This window comes from Semicossyphus pulcher, unplaced genomic scaffold (assembly GCF_022749685.1).
Source record: "Semicossyphus pulcher isolate SPU_LCO1_2020_fin unplaced genomic scaffold, fSemPul1.0.p SCAF_27, whole genome shotgun sequence".
In the NCBI taxonomy this organism is placed as follows: domain Eukaryota; kingdom Metazoa; phylum Chordata; class Actinopteri; order Labriformes; family Labridae; genus Semicossyphus; species Semicossyphus pulcher.
Genome location: NW_027211701.1, coordinates 837501 through 857500, shown reverse-complemented (window position 1 = coordinate 857500; position 20000 = coordinate 837501). Strand labels below are relative to the sequence as shown.

The 20000-nt window shown below is 45.3% G+C and overlaps 2 protein-coding genes across 2 annotated transcripts in view; both read left to right on the top strand.

Annotated features, from left to right (window-relative positions):
• The window catches only part of LOC138604829 (deoxycytidylate deaminase-like), a 115312-nt gene that overhangs the window by 59625 nt on the left and 35687 nt on the right, over positions 1–20000 (top strand). The window lies entirely within an intron of this gene.
• LOC138604826 (signaling lymphocytic activation molecule-like) lies at positions 550–2879 on the top strand. Its single transcript, XM_069676832.1, has 3 exons — positions 550–937; positions 2139–2426; positions 2685–2879. The coding sequence occupies exons 1-3, from the start codon at positions 745–747 to the stop codon at positions 2852–2854; spliced, it is 651 nt and encodes a 216-aa protein (XP_069532933.1). The 5' UTR covers positions 550–744; the 3' UTR covers positions 2855–2879.

Below are 20000 nucleotides of genomic sequence, written 5' to 3'. Positions count from 1 at the left end.
TTTGGATGGATGGATGGATGTTTGGATGGATGGATGGATGGATGTTTGGATGGACGGATGGATGGCTGTTTGGATGGATGGATGGATGGATGTTTGGATGGATGGATGGATGGATGGATGGATGGACGGATGGATGGCTGATGGATGGATGGATGGATGGATGGATGGATGTTTGGATGGATGGATGGATGGATGGATGGATGGACGGATGGATGGCTGATGGATGGATGGATGGATGGATGGATGGATGTTTGGATGGATGTTTGGATGGATGTTTGGATAGATGGATGGATAGATGGATGGATGGATGGATGGATGGATGGCTGATGGATGGATGGATGGATGGATGGATGGATGTTTGGATAGATGGATGGCTGATGGATGTTTGGATGGATGGATGGATGGATGGATGGACGGATGGATGGCTGATGGATGGATGGATGTTTGGATGGATGGATGGATGGATGTTTGGATGGATGGATGGACGGATGGATGGCTGATGGATGGATGGATGGATGGATGGATGGATGGTTTATACACAGAGCTGTCTACAGAAGGTTGACTTGAGTTCGGTGTCTCACAGCCTCCTCTTGTCTCCCAGCTCTGCTGTGCTGTGTGAGCTCAGATGAAGAGACGGAGACAGTGAGAGCCACAGAGGGAGGCACTATCACTCTCAGTACCAGAAAGGCCCTGTGTGACAACGACGCACAGGTAGTGTGGACGTACGGAGAGGAGAGGCATGCCATGCGTATTGCCAGAGTGAAGAACGGAGTGGTGAAGAAGCCCGACAACGAGCACTTCGGAGACAGACTGCAGCTGGACCTTCAGTCCGGATCTCTGAGCATCGCTCAGCTCCGAGGCAGCGACTCGGGAGCCTACATGTGCCAGTCCATCGGCCCCTACATCTTCTCCCAGCAGTTCAACCTCACTGTGTACCGTGAGTTCACCTGAGTTCATATTTATAAGTAAATGACTTTTTAAACTTGAAAAGTGTGGAAGAGGATTTGTGACAGACTTCATATCTGCATCATGACTCAGAAGTCATACAGAGAAGTGTTTGAATCCCAGAACTGTTGCTGGATGTTAGGATGATGATCTCTATCATCAGAGGAGGAGTCTCTGAGGTGTCTGAGGACGAGCACAATAACTTCAGTTTGTCTGAATTAAGTAGCAGAAAGTTTCTAGTCATCCAGATCTTTATGTCCTTAAGACATGCCTCTAGTTTAGATAGCTGATTGGTTTCGTCTGGCTTCATTGATAAGTATAATTGAGTGAAAGTGAATGGAGTGTTTCCTCATGATGTTACCCAGAGGAAGCATAAGGTGAAAAGAATCGGTCCGAGCACAGAACCTTGTGGAACTCCATGACTAACTTTGATGTGCATAGAGGACACATCATGAACATTAACAAACTGAGATCGATCTGATCAATAAGATTTAAACCAACTTAATGCAGATCCTGTAATGAACATTAACTGTTCTAGTCTCTGTAACAGGATGTGATGGTCTATCGTGTCAAAGAGAGAAGTCCTCTGTCCAAAGAGATTTTATTCCTAAAACCTCCACAGAGGCATCAGTGCTGTGATGGAATGTAAACGTGAACCTCATGGGACGGACAAGGTGTCCAAAATGGCGCCGTACATCAAGCTCCAATAATGTGTAATTTCACTATAGTAATGTAAATTACACTTGTTGGCCATTGGCTTTAATACTTCAAAATAAAAGCACTCGCTGCCACCTATATCTGCCCTGTATCTGCGAGCTAAGACACAGTCGGACACTGTGAGGCTCTCTTGTCACATGATATGATGGGATGTTGAAAAAATAACCGTTTTTAGCAGCTTTACTGAAAACAACTAACTAATAGAATATGTGATGGTCGAGTGTTTCCCTACACCTCCACACACCCACACACACACACACACACACACACAAACACACACCCACACACACACACACACTGAACTCCAAGAGAACTATATGCATAATGAGTTCTGGTTCAGGATATCCTCCCGTTTAATGATTTCTCTGAACTTTACAGGATGAACACATTGCCCGTCCTCTCAGCTGACTGTGTATACTGACAGACATGTCCTCCTCCTCTCTCCACTGTCTCTCTCTTTCCCTGTTTGTCTCCAGCTTCTGTCGGCACTCCGTCCATCAGGATCAACACGTCCGTGGTGAACAGGAGCTGCAGCTCGCTCACGGTGGAGTGCAGCGTGCAGCACAGCAGGCAGCTCCGGCTGTCCTGGTTCAGAGGAGGAGACAGACTGGAGGAGACCAGCCGTCCTAATCCGTCCTCCAGGCTGCGTCTGGCTCTGCTCATACAGGCGGGTGATAAAGGCGAGTACCGCTGTGAGGCTGAAAACCCCGTGGATCAGAAGAGCAGCAGACTCCACACAGAGGACACGTGTCTGAACCACGGAGGTATGATGATGATGAAGCAGGGCAACACAGTGCTCCTCCTCCTCTCTGTCTCTGTCCTCTTCACTGCTGTTCACTAAATACTCAGGAAGCTTGTGCTCACTGCTTTGTGTCTGGGATTGTTTGCTTTGTTGAACGCTTCATGATTTCTGAATAAATTCATCTGAAAACCAATCAAATTTAGTGATTTCAATCTGAACTCTCTGATGACTGTGAGAGTCAGGCAGAGTCTCTTCAAAGGTCTCTCCATCTCGTCCTCAGAGACGCTCAGCTGGTGTCACACCGTGGCGACAGTACGGCTGGTGTTCTCTGCTGTACTGGGCCTGGCCCTGATGGTTCTGGTGGTGGACCACATCAGATTCAGACGACATACCTGCGAGACGCGAAGAGTCGTCTCATCACACAGAGGACGAAAACGTAGGAAAATCTAATGCTGAAGAGAAACACCTGCACGGATGCAAACAATGTTTTTATAATAAAAAAGTGATTTAAAACTGTTCATCTCATCAAATACACAAAATAACATTTCACACGTCCAGAAAACACAACACCTGAACAGGTACGGACAGTGAGACGGAGCACACACCTGTTTAATGATCATCAATCACTGATCATCTACAGATCTACACTTCATTTTACACTCCAAAAGGTTCCTGCTCCGGTAGTTCTCTCTCTGGTCACACACAGTTATCTCTCTGGTCTCACCTGGTTCTCTCTCTCTGGTCTCACCTGGTTCTCTCTCTCTGGTCTTACCTGGTTCTCTCTCTGGTCTTACCTGGTTCTCTCTCTGGTCTCACCTGGTTCTCTCTCTCTGGTCTCACCTGGTTCTCTCTCTGGTCTCACCTGGTTCTCTCTCTCTGGTCTTACCTGGTTCTCTCTCTGGTCTTACCTGGTTCTCTCTCTCTGGTCTTACCTGGTTCTCTCTCTGGTCTCACCTGGTTCTATCTCTCTGGTCTCACCTGGTTCTCTCTCTGGTCTCACCTGGTTCTATCTCTCTGGTCACACACAGTTATCTCTCCAGTCTCACCTGGTTCTCTCTCTGGTCTCACCTGGTTCTATCTCTCTGGTCACACACAGTTTTCTCTCCAGTCTCACCTGGTTCTCTCTCTCTAGTCTCACCTGGTTCTCTCTCTGGTCTCACCTGGTTCTCTCTCTGGTCTCACCTGGTTCTCTCTCTCTGGTCTCACCTGGTTCTCTGTCTCTGGTCACACACAGTTATCTCTCTAGTCTCACCTGGTTTTCTCTCTGGTCTCACCTGGTTCTCTCTCTCTGGTCTCACCTGGTTCTCTCTCTCTGGTCACACACAGTTATCTCTCCAGTCTCACCTGGTTCTCTCTCTGGTCTCACCTGGTTCTATCTCTCTGGTCACACACAGTTATCTCTCCAGTCTCACCTGGTTCTCTCTCTGGTCTCACCTGGTTCTATCTCTCTGGTCACACACAGTTATCTCTCCAGTCTCACCTGGTTCTCTCTCTGGTCTCACCTGGTTCTATCTCTCTGGTCACACACAGTTATCTCTCCAGTCTCACCTGGTTCTCTCTCTGGTCTCACCTGGTTCTCTCTCTCTGGTCACACACAGTTATCTCTCCAGTCTCACCTGGTTCTCTCTCTGGTCTCACCTGGTTCTCTCTCTCTGGTCTCACCTGGTTCTCTCTCTGGTCTCACCTGGTTCTCTCTCTCTGGTCTCACCTGGTTCTCTCTCTCTGGTAACACACAGTTATCTCTCCAGTCTCACCTGGTTCTCTCTCTGGTCTCACCTGGTTCTCTCTCTGGTCTCACCTGGTTCTCTCTCTGGTCTCACCTGGTTCTCTCTCTCTGGTCTCACCTGGTTCTCTCTCTGGTCTCACCTGGTTCTCTCTCTGGTCTCACCTGGTTCTCTCTCTGGTCTCACCTGGTTCTCTCTCTCTGGTCTCACCTGGTTCTCTCTCTCTGGTCTCACCTGGTTCTCTCTCTCTGGTCACACACAGTTATCTCTCCAGTCTCACCTGGTTCTCTCTCTGGTCTCACCTGGTTCTATCTCTCTGGTCACACACAGTTATCTCTCCAGTCTCACCTGGTTCTCTCTCTGGTCTCACCTGGTTCTATCTCTCTGGTCACACACAGTTATCTCTCCAGTCTCACCTGGTTCTCTCTCTGGTCTCAGCTGGTTCTCTCTCTGGTCTCACCTGGTTCTATCTCTCTGGTCACACACAGTTATCTCTCCAGTCTCACCTGGTTCTCTCTCTGGTCTCACCTGGTTCTCTCTCTCTGGTCTCACCTGGTTCTCTCTCTGGTTTCACCTGGTGGTGGTGGGGGGCATGTTCAGGTGGAACATGTGAGATGGCTAACCCTGAGGCATTAAAATATGTTTTTAAAAAAAGACACATAAAACTAAAACATACAGTGTGTAGGTTTGTAGGTTTGTAGGTTTGTAGCTCAGAGCTTTGTTTCAGTCGGTGATGGGGAATTGAAAAGGTTAAATCAGAGGAGAGAAGAGAAGTCAGTGTGAAACCACCCACCACCACAGGTGTTTAATACTCCCCCCCACACTGGCATGTGTGACATATCTGCTCTGAAACCCCCCCCGCCCACAGGATGTGAAGGGTTAAACTGAAACTTTCTGAGGGAAGGACTGACACCAAAACTTCCCATGTTCACTGTGAAGCCTGAATTCGACTGGTGTGTAACAAATCCACCGTCTGCAGAGTAGCTTCCTTCCTGCCGTCAGCCTCCAGAAACCCTGAACACAGTCTGTTCCTCTGCTTTAGACTTTATCTTATCAATACAACCTGATTTAAACACAGCCGTCATCTGCACACGGTACATCATTATACTGTTCTAACACAGGAGGAGGCAGCGGACTGCTCTGTGGAGTCTGAATGACCTTTCAGTTTTACTTACCATAACATTCAGTGTATAAGACCCTCTATTAATACTTTTTCCCTCTAAAAAGTGGGCTGCGTCCTACAAACCAGTGCGACCAATACACCAGTATCTGATGCAGAGAGAGGTGTGTTGTTGCGTTACGGTGTTTTACCCAGACGATGGCGCTATCCGGTAAGTGGTGACGTCATATCTCTGCATTAAACTGTTTCTGGGTCCGAGCTGCGACAACGTCTCTTATTTACAACATCAATCAAACTAAAGTGATTGTTGCTAACGCTTTGTCACGGACATGCACCTCCATGATCCTCACAACAATCAACGGTACCGTAGGCTGCCAGCTACCGCGAACTACAGCACCGAGAGCTAGCAGGACTGGACATGGTGAAAACAGACGGTAGGCTGTAATCTGTGTGTTTTAAATGAAAACAAATATAAACAGAGTTAAAATAACTTCTACTCGTTTTTATTAATAAATATAGAAAACCTTTTTCCCTCTGGGAGACCAAAACACAGACTGCCACTCATATTCTGGATTTTAGAGAGACTGGCGGCGTTGAATCATTAAATGATGGAACACTGAAAAAACACTGATGAGACTGAAAAGTGTTTCTTTAAAGTACATTACAAACGTAAACGCCAAACCAGAGACAAGCACTGAAACAAGACCTATAAACTCTGTGTGCCACGGAGACCCACTGAAACTGCATCATGCTAGTTTTAGCTTTGGTCAGCAGTGGTTTTTTTTAACAATGTTTTCAACTCAACAATAGGAAATAAAAATACAAATGAAAAGGTTCTTTATATACTCTGAAACCCTTTTAAATCACCTGTAAACTACCTGCAGAGCAGCAAACACAGGACGGACTCGGTCAGAGACCTGCCGGAGAACATAGAGGAGCATTCAGCAGCTAAAGAGAGAGGCGTCTCTATCAGGAGGTGGTGGAGACCAAACACAGAGCTAAACACAGGCAGATGTATCATGTGTAAATGATCCTGTTGCTCCATACCTGCTGGAAGTAGACCTAAACAACTGTCACGTTGTCAACAACTAAGGAGATTATATTTGATTTTGCAGCTGCAGCTGAATGTTGAACATTCTCCAGAAACAAACTGACGGTCAAGGCAGAGACGTCTTCTACAGAGGAGAGTCTTCCACATTTAGCTCCACTGATGAACTGATGTTTGACCATCACTCAGGCTGACTTCTTGCAGTGATTACCCACAATCAGTGACATCATTAAAGTAATAACCTCAAAGATCACAGTTTGGTGACACCTTATGGCGATAAACCCCATTTACGCACTTCCCAGATGACCAGGCGTCTACGGTTGGCTCTGGTTAGCTCTGGTTGTAATGTAGGTGTAGTTGGGGGCCATAGACAAGTAGGTTAATATCTTTTTGTTTTAACACAGAACGAATAGTTTACTGCAATGCTTTGCTCTGTAAAAATAGACGCAAATAGTAACTAATTGTGTGACTGATTAGTTTCATAAAGCTGTGGTAGGCTACGGCAGCCTGCGGGGACACTCACACACGCACCCATGACAGGCAAAGAAGGAGAGTGTTGAAGAAGAAACTAAGAAACTTAATTAGTCCCATAATGGTGGCTTGAGGATTTTAACTCGATTCCAGGTAAAACAAAACATTGTGCAAAGTTGTTCTCTTTTGGTGAGGTTCCCATTTATTGCAGCAAAGACAAATTATAGTTACAACACAAAAACTGAACGTTACCATGAAAGTCGATGTTTTACTGGAGCTGAACCTCAGCTGGCTTTCATCTGGATGTCGGTAAAAACTGTTGTGCTCCCCCACCACCATTCTGCTCACACTGATTTGCACCTCATTTCATACACCTGCTGCTGGGAGGTTACTGGGTGGTTACCAATTAAACAGAAACAGAACTACACTACACCCTTGTGGTCAAAATAAGGTACCTGCACAAAACATAACTGAAAAATGGCTCCTACACCTCCACTTTGTCTTGTACCGGCTTGATGACACCGCCTCCAAGAATGTAGCCCAGATACTGTGTCTCCTGCTTGGCCATTGCACATTTCCGCGGGTTGACAGTCAAACCTGCTTCCTTGATTTTTCCCAGCACTGTTGCCAGGTGACTCAGATGGTCCTACCAAGAGGTACTGTATATTATAATATCGTCTAGATAAGACGCTGCAAATGTTTCCATACCTGCCAGCACTTGATTCATCAACCTCTGGAAGGTCGCAGGAGCCCCATGGAGACCAAACGGCATCTTAGTAAACTACCAGAGTCCCTGAGGTGTTCTGAAAGCAGTTAGAGGCTTGGCAGCATTAGACAGTGGCACCTGCCAGTAGCCTTTGCACAGGTCTAGAGTGGTAATGAACCTTGCTTGTCCTACCCATTCAATGAGGTCATCCAGTCTTGGCAGAGGATAAGCATCAAATTCAGATTGGGCATTTACCTTCCTGAAGTCGATGCAAAACCTGATGCTTCCATCTTTCTTGATAACTAGGACAATGGGATTGCTCCATTCACTGGTGGAAGGCTCAATGACGCCCAGCTCCAGCATGACAGCCACTTCCTCTTCCAACACTGGCACCAACTTCTGTAGGATGCGATACATCCTCTGCCTGATGGGGGTGCTGTCCTCCAGGCGAATATCATGCTCACCCAGGTCTGTTGCCCCTGGTCTCTCCTGGAACAGCTCTGGTGGAACAATGGCTTGCAGCTCCTGCTGCTGGGTTTGGGAGAGATGAGAGAGGTCAAGGGATACAGAGTTTTGACTAGTAGGTGTGAACTCACCGACAACATCATCCTCCTCCTCCACTGTCCGAACAAACATCTGCTGTTGGGGGGAATTTCCCGGGTTTTCCACTCCTTCAGCAGATTGATGTGGAATGTCTGCTTTGGATTTCTCCTCTCTGGCATCTCAGTCTCATAAGTTGTTGCACTCAGCTTCCTCAGCACAGTATATGGACCTTGCCATTTTGCCGGAAGAAGAAGAAGTACTTGCTGACCTGGGTCGAAGGATCTCTCTCTGGCTGCATTGTCGTACCAGGTTTGCTGCCCACTCTGCACCTTCTCCATATTTTTCCTCACCAACTTTGTAGCCTGCTCCATTCTCTCTCTCATTTGCAGGACAAACGCCAACACGCTGGTTTTTCCCTCCTGGGATCCCAGCCAGGTCTCGTGCAGCACATCGAGGGGACCTCTCACCTGCCTGCCATAGAGGAGCTCAAAAGGCGAGCCTGTTGATGCTTGGGGCACCTCCCTGTAAGCGAACAGGAGATACGGGAGCCACTTGTCCCAGTCTTTGGCATTAGTGGAGATGAACTTCTTCAACATGCTTTTGAGAGTTCTGTTGTACCTCTCCACTAAACCATCGGTCTGGGGGTGGTAAGGTGTGGTCTGAATACTCCTAATGCCCAAGAGCCTGTAAACCTGCCTGAGTGTATTTGAAAGACAGTTGGTGCCCTGATCTGTCAGAATTTCTGCTGGAATGCCAACTCTGGAGAACAGCTGCAGCAAAGCGTATGCTATTTGTTTAGCGGTGATATCTCTAAGGGGAAATGCTTCAGGATATCTAGTACTGTAATCACAAATTACAAGTATGTACCGATGCACTGTCTGTGTTCGCTCTAAAGGGCCAACAATGTCCATAGCTATTCGGCTAAATGGAACATCTATGACTGGAAGAGGTTGCAATGGGAATTTGGGAACTCTCTTATCCCCTGTCAGCTGACAGACTGAACAGGACTGACAGTACTCCTGTACCTGTGAGCTCAAACCTGGCCAATAAAACCTACTTGCAATCCTGTCCAAGGCTTTCTTAGTCCCGAGATAGCCTGCCCAGGGAATACTATGCCCTAGCTTTAGCACCTGTTCCCGGCGCCCCTGTGGGACCACTAGCCTTTCCCTATCCTCTAGATTGGCTTTGTAGTACAGCACCTGGTCTCTGAGGAAATAGCCCACCCCTGCTACCTGACCCTGCTGCACTACTGCTGCCTGTTTAAAGAGGCCCTGCAGTGTCTCATCCTCTCTTTGACACCAAATGTAGGGTTTTGATGGTGGTGAACCTCTACAAACAGGACGGAAACCGGCAGCAATGAAGGTGTAAAGCGTGGTGGTAGAAATGAGGGCATCAGACAAGCAGGGTTTTTGGTTCCAGAGCTCTGAATTTTACTTAAATCCCAAAACAGTGTACAAAGGTCCAACATCTCTCAGCAAACAGGCAGCCGACTGCTGGCTGACAAAGGAGTCTCACAGGTGCAGCCCATCTCATCAGCAGCAGAGCAGAAGTCACACTTAACTTGCCCCTCCTCTCTTTCTCACACTCCTCCTCACCTGCCTTTCTAACCGTAGTCTCCACCTCCTGTTACACAGTGAAACAGAGACACTCCCATTAGTTTTAAAACATATACTTAGAATTTTTTTCATAACATCTGACTTTTCACTAATACAGATTAAACTAAATGAATAAGAAACTCAAGAAATAAACAAAAGCTAAACTTAGCAAACTAACTTCCCTACGCCCCTCCCCCTCTCTTCCCTGAGCATCCACTCAGCCTAACAAGTTGATTGACAGCTGCTGAGGCTTTGTTGCCGCATTCCCATGTGTACACTTAGTGAGGGGGATGCTTTCCAGCTCCCTCACACTTCTCTTCCCCTCCGGCAGGCTCGCCAACCACGTTGTGAGACCAAAAGTCAGCCACCGTGTTCTGCTTCCCTGGCCGGTAGTGGATGGAGAACCGATATGGTTGAAGGGACAGGAACCACCGAGTGATCCTGCTGTTTGTATCCTTCATCTGCTCCAGCCATTGCAGCCCCCTGTGTTCAGTTACCAGGTTGAACTCTCTCCCAAGCAAGTAGTACTTGAACGTGTCAATCGCCCATTTGATGACCAAACACTCCAGCTCCACTGCAGAGTACCTGGTCTCCCTGGAAAACAGCTCTCTGCTGATGTATGCCACTGGTTTCCTCTGCTCGCCTTCTCCTTGCAGGAGGACTCCACCTATTCCCCGATGAGAAGCATCCGTCTGGACAGTGAAGGGTAAATTAAAGTCAGGGCTCTGCAGCACCGGCTCCTGGCACAGGGCTTCCTCCTCCTGCTCCTCACCCCTCAGCACCTTAGTTTTCGCCGTGCTGGTGAGGTCTGTTAAAGGTGCCGCCCTTGCAGAGAAGTCCCGTATGAAGCGCCGATACCAGCCCACCAGACCCAGAAAAGACTTCACCTGCTTCCGGGTGGTCGGCCCCTCCCTCGCTCTGATTGCCTCCTGTTGTGACTAAAGAGACTTAATTAGTCCCATAATGGTGGCTTGAGGATTTTAACTCGATTCCAGGTAAAACAAAACACTGTGCAAAGTTGTTCTCTTTTGGTGAGGTTCCCATTTATTGCAGCAAAGACAAATTATAGTTACAACACAAAAACTGAACGTTACCATGAAAGTCGATGTTTTACTGGAGCTGAACCTCAGCTGGCTTTCATCTGGATGTCGGTAAAAACTGTTGTGCTCCCCCACCACCATTCTGCTCACACTGATTTGCACCTCATTTCATACACCTGCTGCTGGGAGGTAACTGGGTGGGTACCAATTAAACAGAAACAGAACTACACTACACCCTTGTGGTCAAAATAAGGTACCTGCACAAAACATAACTGAAAAATGGCTCCTACAGAGAGCTTACACTTGTTTAACACATTACTACTGCCTTACAAGGACTTTTTTCTTCTTTAACAAAACAACACCGGCTCAGACCGAAGAGGAGACTGACAGCACAGAGACAGAGTCAAGCAGCTACGGGGAGAGTGACTGCTGTTTGCTTCATCTGAGCGTCGAGTTTGTTTCTTCTTCTTTGGATTTTCACTTCTTGTTGAAGTTGTATCTGTAGTCATCCATCTTTTCTTTGTTTGTTCAGCCATAGTAGATTACTGTTTACTCGCAACACCTGCAGAGAGCGGAAAAGCAGCCGCTTAGCTCCACCTACCCTCTCTGGCAGACCAATCACTGCTGGCTGATGGAAAACGCGTCACTAACTGGGCGCCGCCACAGACACCCAGCCAGTAATAATACTATATACTGCAGATGCAAAGGCTTTCATCAGTGGGCCACAGGCTCAGTCACCATGTGTTACCTCATTCAGAGAGAGAGAGAGACGTACAGACATTTATCAACATGGACATCTTTGAGATTATCACTTTAAGGCCGGGGTCTCAAACTTGAGGCGTGTGATAAATGTCACCTGGCCCGCGAGATAACATCATGTCTATCATTGCTGGCCTGCCGGTATACAGCACGCACACTGCTGATACAACAAATCCCAGAATGCACTGCAACAGCGGGCGCGCCAATCAAGACCTGTGAGCACCCGATGTGTGAGGTGGCATTTCTGTGCGACGTAACGGAGCATCTCACTCCGCTAAACTACGAGCTAGAGGTCTTCACGGGTCTACCGGTCCACGTATTACGTGGTCAAACGGGTCCGGCTCGGGACTGGTTCTATAATCCTCGGTTCCGGGTCTGTTCAACATTATGTGTAATACCGGATTGGATCAATATTATGTGTCTGCAGAGGTGGAGGCTGCAATTCTGGGACCCTCGTGTTTCTGCGATATATATTTTTTCTTCACAGATTCTTGAGATATTGAAATAGAATCTTTATTAAAGAACAAAAACAGAAGAAACAATGAAAACGTCATAACAGACACACTGAGCATGACCAGAGGTCACTGAAGACATCAGGCGTTCTCTCTGTCAGCCCACCAACAGGCAGAGAGACAGAGACGCAGAGACCGAGAGGAGGGAACAGAGAGAACATGTTATTGTGAAGCAGGTAACAGCACTACCTGTTTCAGTAAACAGACAACATGATCAATGCTGGGATAACAGAAATATCAGTAACACTTAAAAAACAGGATTACTTCTTAATTTAACTTTTATTGGTAGATAGCTCATTAAGATTGTATTGTTAATTTGTGTCCACAAAATCACTTCATACAGGCTGAGCTGTATATTGATGACATAGCAAGGTGTAGACCTGCAGCACAAGGCCGACATAAATCCTATTAAAAATGACAAATGTGTCATCCACCAACATCACAAAGAAAATCAGAATGAAGTTAATTATCTGATAACAGTAAATGTGGGGTAAACAGACAGTAAGCTGCTTCATTGTAAGAATATTTGAACTTAATTAAACAATAAAAACGCTTTAATGAAAACATAACATGTTTTCCCCACATCAGCCACACTGTTGCTTTCATCCTCTTTAAGTTTATTTAAATGCACAGACTAAAATTATTTTTCAGAGTCATTAAGTCAACACTTAGCTGGTCTCGCAAAAATAACGCTTCGGTTTCATGAAACGAGCAAATGCCCCGAACCCACCACGCAGTTTGTTTCCAGCGAGCTATCATTAGCTAGCACATGAATGCAGCTCCTTTCAGACTAATCATAGCAGTGAATAGAGTCGTATCATACTGAACGTATCACAGTAAAACGTTCATTTAGCTGTCAAGTTCAAGACACCAGAATTGTTTTATGAAATTAAACAAATGATTTGATTAACGTTCAGTACTCACGCTCCGGTCGTCGGCCATGTTGTTGATAAAATGCATCTTTAGCTGCACTAGGTGGCGCTGTCGCAAACAGCCAGGGTCCTAGAAATGTGGTCCTGAATCTGCAGGCTCCGGCTCTGCAGACAAAACGTGTAACACGTGTGTGTGTGTGTGTGTGTGTGTGTGTGTGGCTTCTAAACGAGCCGCACGTTTGTCATCCGTCTGAATGACAGCAAGTGGACTTTTAGATCTGAGATAACTAGTGGATTAGCATGTCTGTTTTCATCAACACGACATGGATACCAGGGGTCCGTTTCACAAAGCAGGTTCAACAAACTCTGAGTCTAACCCTGAACTCTGAGTCGATCTACTCTGAGATAGGAAACTCTGAGTTTCCTGTTCCAGAACAGCTGATCAGAGTTAGTTCAATCAACTCTGAGTAGGTTCAGCCGGAGTTAAGTGCGTGCACACTGACTGTAAAAAGCCAGCATTAATGGAGCCCCGACACCACGATTCACCATGGCAACGGTACACAAAAAGAGGTGCTCCTACGTCACACCAGTGGAGCTCGAAATCCTCACGCGGACGTTCAGCGAATACGAGCATGTTTTTAGAAACATGAAGTAACACGGCTGCAGCTGCAAAAGAGAGAGAAGCGGCTCGAGTGAACGCGTCAGTTTGAACTGGTCTGTTTATTTAATACTTCATCACGACCGGAAGCTAAAATTTATATTAATTTAGGAGCAATGCAGCGGGAGAGAAACGAACATGAAGCAGCTAAAAATAAAATACATCATTGAAAGGTGCGGCTCAGGCAGAACAGGCTCATGGCTGAACCTCACTTCATCAGATTTTAAATATGAAACAGATTAAATATCATTCAGTGGCTGTTTTAATGTGCATCAGCTTTATCCCTAACATGATGCTGACTTCACATACATTATAATTCATGTTGATTAAACTGAATGTGTTAGTTTAAAAAAAAGAAAATTATTCCAATAACTTACGGCGTCTTATCTGAGCGCTCTCGGCAGTGGTGGTGGAAAATCTAGCGGTCAGAGCAGCACAGAGACGCGCGTGAGATGGGCTGAATGAATGAGGACGTGAATGAAGGTTTTATATTCTGAGGGAGGAGACAGAGCGAAACTCTGAGTGTCCTGAAGAAAACCTGCTCGCGACCAGGTGAGGTTCACAGACTCAGTTACCATAGTAACCAACTCAGAGTTAAAGTTACCTCTCTTTCTGAAACGGCAAACCCAAATTTTCCCTCATTTCAGGGTTAACAAACCGGGGCCGGGGGTCACAGTTTAGCTGGTGTTGAATTAACTGGTGGCGGTCACAGATGTGTGTGGGCGTGGCTTATGAGTCCGTTGTCCACAAACGAGGAAATAAACGACTCAATTGCATTCTGCTGCTTTATCTCAATCAATCGGTGTCTTTCCAGACATCGGGCCTCATTCACTAATATCTGCGCAGAAATGTTCTTACTCTCTGCAAAATATAAGTACTTGTGCAAAATCACCGTCAGATTTATGACACGTGCGTACCGGCCAATTTTGTTCTCACCAGCGTGCGTATGTTAGTAAATCAGAACCATTCTAAATCGACAGGCGCGTGTCCGCGATCTGCCATCAGCATCCTGCCACGCCTCTATTTCTCCATATAAGGACATCCTTTTGGTGCCGCATGAAGAGAGCGGTGTTACTGAGAAGCTGAAAGAACGTGAAAGATGGCCTCAGGAAAAAAGAAAAATTTCACATCAGCAGAAATAAAAACGATTGTGGCAGAGGTGGAGGCCAGAAAAGGCACACTGCTCCGGAGCGTGCACAGGCAGCAATATCTTCCAGCAAGGCCAATAAACAATTTAATAGTGTTACATTTCAATATGAACATTTTCATGTGGTCTACTCTATTGTAAACTTAATAAACTAACTCAACTGCTATAACTGAAGATTTTAATTATATGACAATAAATTATGAGGATGACACGGCATTTACGTTTGGTCCATACATTAGTAAATTCAATTATTGTCTATTAAAGCCTTTTTTTTCAATAAATGAAGTTTTAATATAGTATGCATTTAGTTAAAGGGTGTGTGTTAACATTTCCGAGGACATTTCTTTCATCATTTGTGCGTACGCATGGTCTGAGGGAGTTCTACATTTGTTCGCAGAGTACGAAAAGATTTAGGTCAGAACAAATTGATGAATCCCAGATTTGTGCGTCAAACGTGCGTACGCACAGTTCAAGCACAGATTCGTGCGTACGCACAGTTCAAGCACAGATTCGTGCGTACGCACTGTTCGTAAATGAGGCCCAATGTGAGACACACAGTTTGCTGGAACATTCATTTTTCTGTGGACAACATTACATAACAATAGTGAACCGTACACTCGTCACCGCCGATCGCTACAAACGTGTCTCTGCTTCTGTTTTCTGAAAATAACGTAATGCCACAGAAACATCGAGTAAATAGAGAGGAAGGTCCACACTCACTCATAAGCCACGCCCACACACATCTGTGACCGCCACCAGTTAAACTGTGACACCAGCCGGGGTCGGGTCCGACATAACTCCATTCGGGCCCCAACTTTCAAATAATAGACGGGTCCGGTTCGGTTCCGGGTCCACAATTACGGGTCCCTTAGGGTTCGGGCAGGACATTTTGGACCCGTGAAGACCTCTACCTTGAGCTTCAGGAGCAGGACCAGCTTCATGTGATCACGAACATGTGTGATGCAGTGAGAGCTTAACAGGCCAGGCTGCACCTGTAGGAGACTCAGGTGCAGCAGGGAAACTTGGGTCACTTGGGCTGCCAGACAAACCAGGTGTCCACCGCTGTGTTTCTGCGCATTGGGCTGAGAAACGGACGGACCTGGCAGAGTTCACACGGAGATTATCCGACTGTGAGCTCAGAATAGAATCAATCTGAATTTTAATAAAATTAATTAATGTATTAATTTATTAATGAATAAAATACTGGGCCCAACCGTGTGCATAGCTTCTTTTAGAAATGTAGAGGGGATGGCGTCAAGCCTGCAGGTGGTTGGATTCATACGAGATACAATTTCTGACAGAATCGGCATTGAAATAGAAATAGGCAAAAATAGTTATTAATATGTGTGTGGGGTTGTAAAGCATGGTCAGGGGGATGATCTGTTACCTAATGTCGTTGATTTTATTTGTAAAGACACGTGAGGCATCGTTAAAGGTACAGGGGGAGGGGCTGCTTACGGAGTCTCAAATGTTAAATAAGATTCTGGGGTTGGAGGGATTAGATCAAATTAGATTAGAATAAAAGGATGCTCTTGCTTCTTTGATTGCTTTTTGATTGTCTTTCTTTTCTTCTGCAGTCCCTTTTTAACTCTTGTGTTGTTTCATTAAGCCAGGGCTGCAGACCAGAATCCAGAGCAGTCTCACGGATGTGGTTCAAAAGGGAGACCAGCTCCTCTGTGCTTAGATTAGGATTAAAAGCAGTTAAAGACGCAGCAGTAAAAAGCTCAGAAAACTTGCTAGCAGACATAGAATTAAAACCTGGCGAGGGACCGGTATGTTTCCAAGGACAAGCAAAAATGATGAAACCATGCTGAATAAAACAAGTTTATGATCGGACACACAGATATCCTTAGTTTCACAGTTGTAGGGGCTGAGACCATGGTGTTAAACCAGATCAAGGGTGTGACCTTTGGAATGAGTAGGAACTTGAATTGCCTGAGTGAGGTTAAAAGAGTCCAAAGTGTCCATACAATCTGTGCTAAAAGTCTGAGAAGGGCAGCAGACATGGATGTTAAAGTCACCTAAAATGAGAATGTTGTCGCACTTGGTGATAAAAGAAGATAAAAAGTCACTTTGATAAAAACACTGTCAGGCTGAGGAGGTCTGTAGATTATTAGAATTAGGATTTTGACTTTGGAGTGCACAATAAAACCAAGGTGTTCAAAAGATGAAAAGGTGTTGTGTACAACAGGTGTGCATTTAAAGTCCTTTTTATAGATAACAGCAACCCCCCCTCCCCTTCCTGACACTCGAGGTTGATGTAGAAGAATAAAATCGGGGGGGTCGCTCCTATGAGTGGACTATGGTCTCCCTGAGTAAGCCACGTTTCAGTCATGATAAAAAAATCTCAATTATTAAACACAAAGCCGTCTACAAGTATTATTTTACTATCATTGTGTTTTAGGCCGTGAGGAGGCCCAGCACTCAGGATGTTGTTTTGCTTCCTCTTCATTATTTTGTGTTTCCTAAACCTCGAGCCATCACAAGACGATCATGGCCACTCCCAACTCGGGGCCGTTTGGTCTCAGGGGCCCCAAAACCCTTTTGAGAGGGTGTGGTACATGAACACCTCGACCTCACGCTAATGTTTGTTTACATTTAGGTTCTGTGTTAGTTTATATTGTGGATTAATGTCGTTGAGGTTGTTGTTTATTATTGCTGTTAGAATGGATCTTTATCTTCCTCCTTCTAGTGTTCAGGTGATTTTTACTGTGTTTATTTTCTCCTGAGCTCTCGTCGCTTTGATAAGCTGCTGCTGTAACACCACCAAGGTCCATCCATCCATCCATCCATCCATCCATCGTTGGTGCTTCTGGCTCCATGATGTCGGAGCACCTGCAGGTACCTGCAGAAACTTACAGTGTGACATGTGGCATGGAGCATCCTGACACTTACAGGTAAGTCACTGAAAAACTTTCACAAAGACAAACAAAGACCGTCCGACACATTCTCATCACAAAGACGACTTTTCATTTAGTTAAACTTCACTGTCTCACATGTTCATACGCTTCACTGTGTGTGTCTCATTGTGCGTGCATTTCATCTGTTTAATCTTTTTAGTAGTTTGCTGCCTCCATGGTCTGGAAGTGGACCCCAGCAGGACAGGGCACAGGTCTCCACACGGCCAGCACCCTCCTCTGGGCCTCAACAGAAGATCGGCCTCCTCTGTAACTGACGATGGGTTACTCTGCTGCCCTGCCCCTCCTGTCACTGCTGGGGGCTCTGGCTGTGCTGCTGGGGGTGGTGTGTTAGACAGGACAGGTAAAATTAAATGCAATTGTTGTTAATATTTGACTACTATAATTAAATATTTTTTAAATGAGCGTTTATGTAGGATGTAATGAGTTACATGTCTTTGGACTCCTGCATTTCGCCCATGTCCCTTATGGGACTATATAAATAACAAGTTAAAAATAATAAAAACAAATGATAAGGAGGAAATCTCCATAAGCTTACACTGGCATGAAAGAGTAGCCAGAACACTTGTTATGAATAACTTGTGCACGTTTGAGTCTTGAGAATATATCACTTTTATGTTCTCTGTATGATCTTAGATCTGCTCCTCTTGTACTCCTCTTGAGGTGTCAGAGTCTAACATGTATGCTTTAAGTTTTACTGCCATGTTGGCCTCTGATGCTCTTAGTCGAGTGTCTTAAGAATTACTGCAGTTGAGTCTTTAAAGATCCTATTCTTGATTTATATCCTGTTTTCCCTCAGTTACACTGACTGTATGTCAGCCTTTAACATTATAGCCAGCAAGCTTTATGTACTGTAGCCTTTGCTCTCTTGGTCTTTTTCTTTAGATTTATTATATGTGTGTGTTTAAGTTTGAACATTGTAAACTCACTGTGTAGCTTATAGCTCACAACTTATAATATGAGTTTATTAATTAATGGATTATTATCTAATTTCTTAACTGGAAAAATAGAATGATGATTGATTACATATTATTTTGGAGTATTACTCGATTATGTTGACTTTTTATTAACACAAATTATTGGTGAATTGTGAATTGCAAGGAATTATTTTAACCTTGACTTTAATCAATGATTTGTGCTACTATTCTCCTTCTAGTAGTTACTTTAGTCTTTTCATCAATCTGCATGGTTGATTTTTCTGTCAATGTACTTTAATGTACTCATGTAACCATGTCATATATCCATTTATTGGACTTTTGACTATGTATTGTTAAACATTTATCATGTATGCTTACATTTATTGAGTTGTCAGAGAACTTCTCTTTGAGTCCTTATTTGTGGGTCGGAGAGTTGTTGAAACTGGTCTTGTCTGTGAAAAGATTTATGATTGGCTCCCCGGCCGCAGCTGGCCCACGTGGGGTAGGGCTCTGGTTGGCCAATAGTTATAGGTAGGCTGGAAAAGTGTCCCTTACCTCACGTGGACGGGCCGCGTGCACCTCACCTCACGTGGACGGGCCGCGTGCACCTCACCTCACGTGAACGGGCCTCGTGAACTTGCAGGTGCAGGAGCTGGGAAATTCCAGCTTTTGCGCAGAGGCCTATATAAAGGCAAATGTCCGGAGATCGGGGCTCACTCCCCGCTCCACTCTCCTCAGGACATGCCTACCCGTCTCTCAGAGATTCTCCATTCGCAGGAAGAGGTAAAGCAGATAGCCTGAAAAACTTTAAATCTGAATCTTGTCCGTTTGTGACTTGAACTTCTGGCGTAATTTAGATTTGAAGCAAGACTTTGACAACTGTTGGGCCTGCCATAACGGGGATGCTTGTAGGCTCCTGGCGACAATACGCCTTTCGAGGGTTTGCATGGTATCTCTTGGTAGACAAACCTAAACAGGACTCGAGGTTTTGTGAATAATCAATGCCCACCAGAGACTCCCAAATTTAGCTGATAGAGAGAATGTAATTTAAGGTTTCTTAAACTGCATCCAAATTGTCCAACTCCTAAATGATCAGCCTTCTTTAAAGGCATCTGAAAACAGAACCAGACCAGTTCTGACAAATTTGAGTTTTTAACTTTTTTTTCTTTTCTTTTCTTTTCTTTTTTATATTTTGTGTCATTTATAACTGAGTGAACAAATAAAGGCATGTAAAACTTTAAGAAATCCTTTGGAGGGAGTTTTGTTCCGGAGTGAGTGGTATTAAATCAAAAGTGAGAAAGGTTTTCTTCAAAGGACTCCGTTACGCCCCCGAGGTAAGCTCATGAGATTCACACTACGGCGACATTACTGATTTATAGACACACACACACACACACACACACACACACACACACGGGGCAGAGAGCACCTTTAGAAAGCCCCTTCTTGAGCTATGTTAGGCATCTATGTTTATTGAGGCCTTCATAGCTGTTAGGATTTAAATCATACAGGGGTCCCACTAACAGGGCTCTCATACGGAGGAAGATAAAATCTTACGGGTGTTTA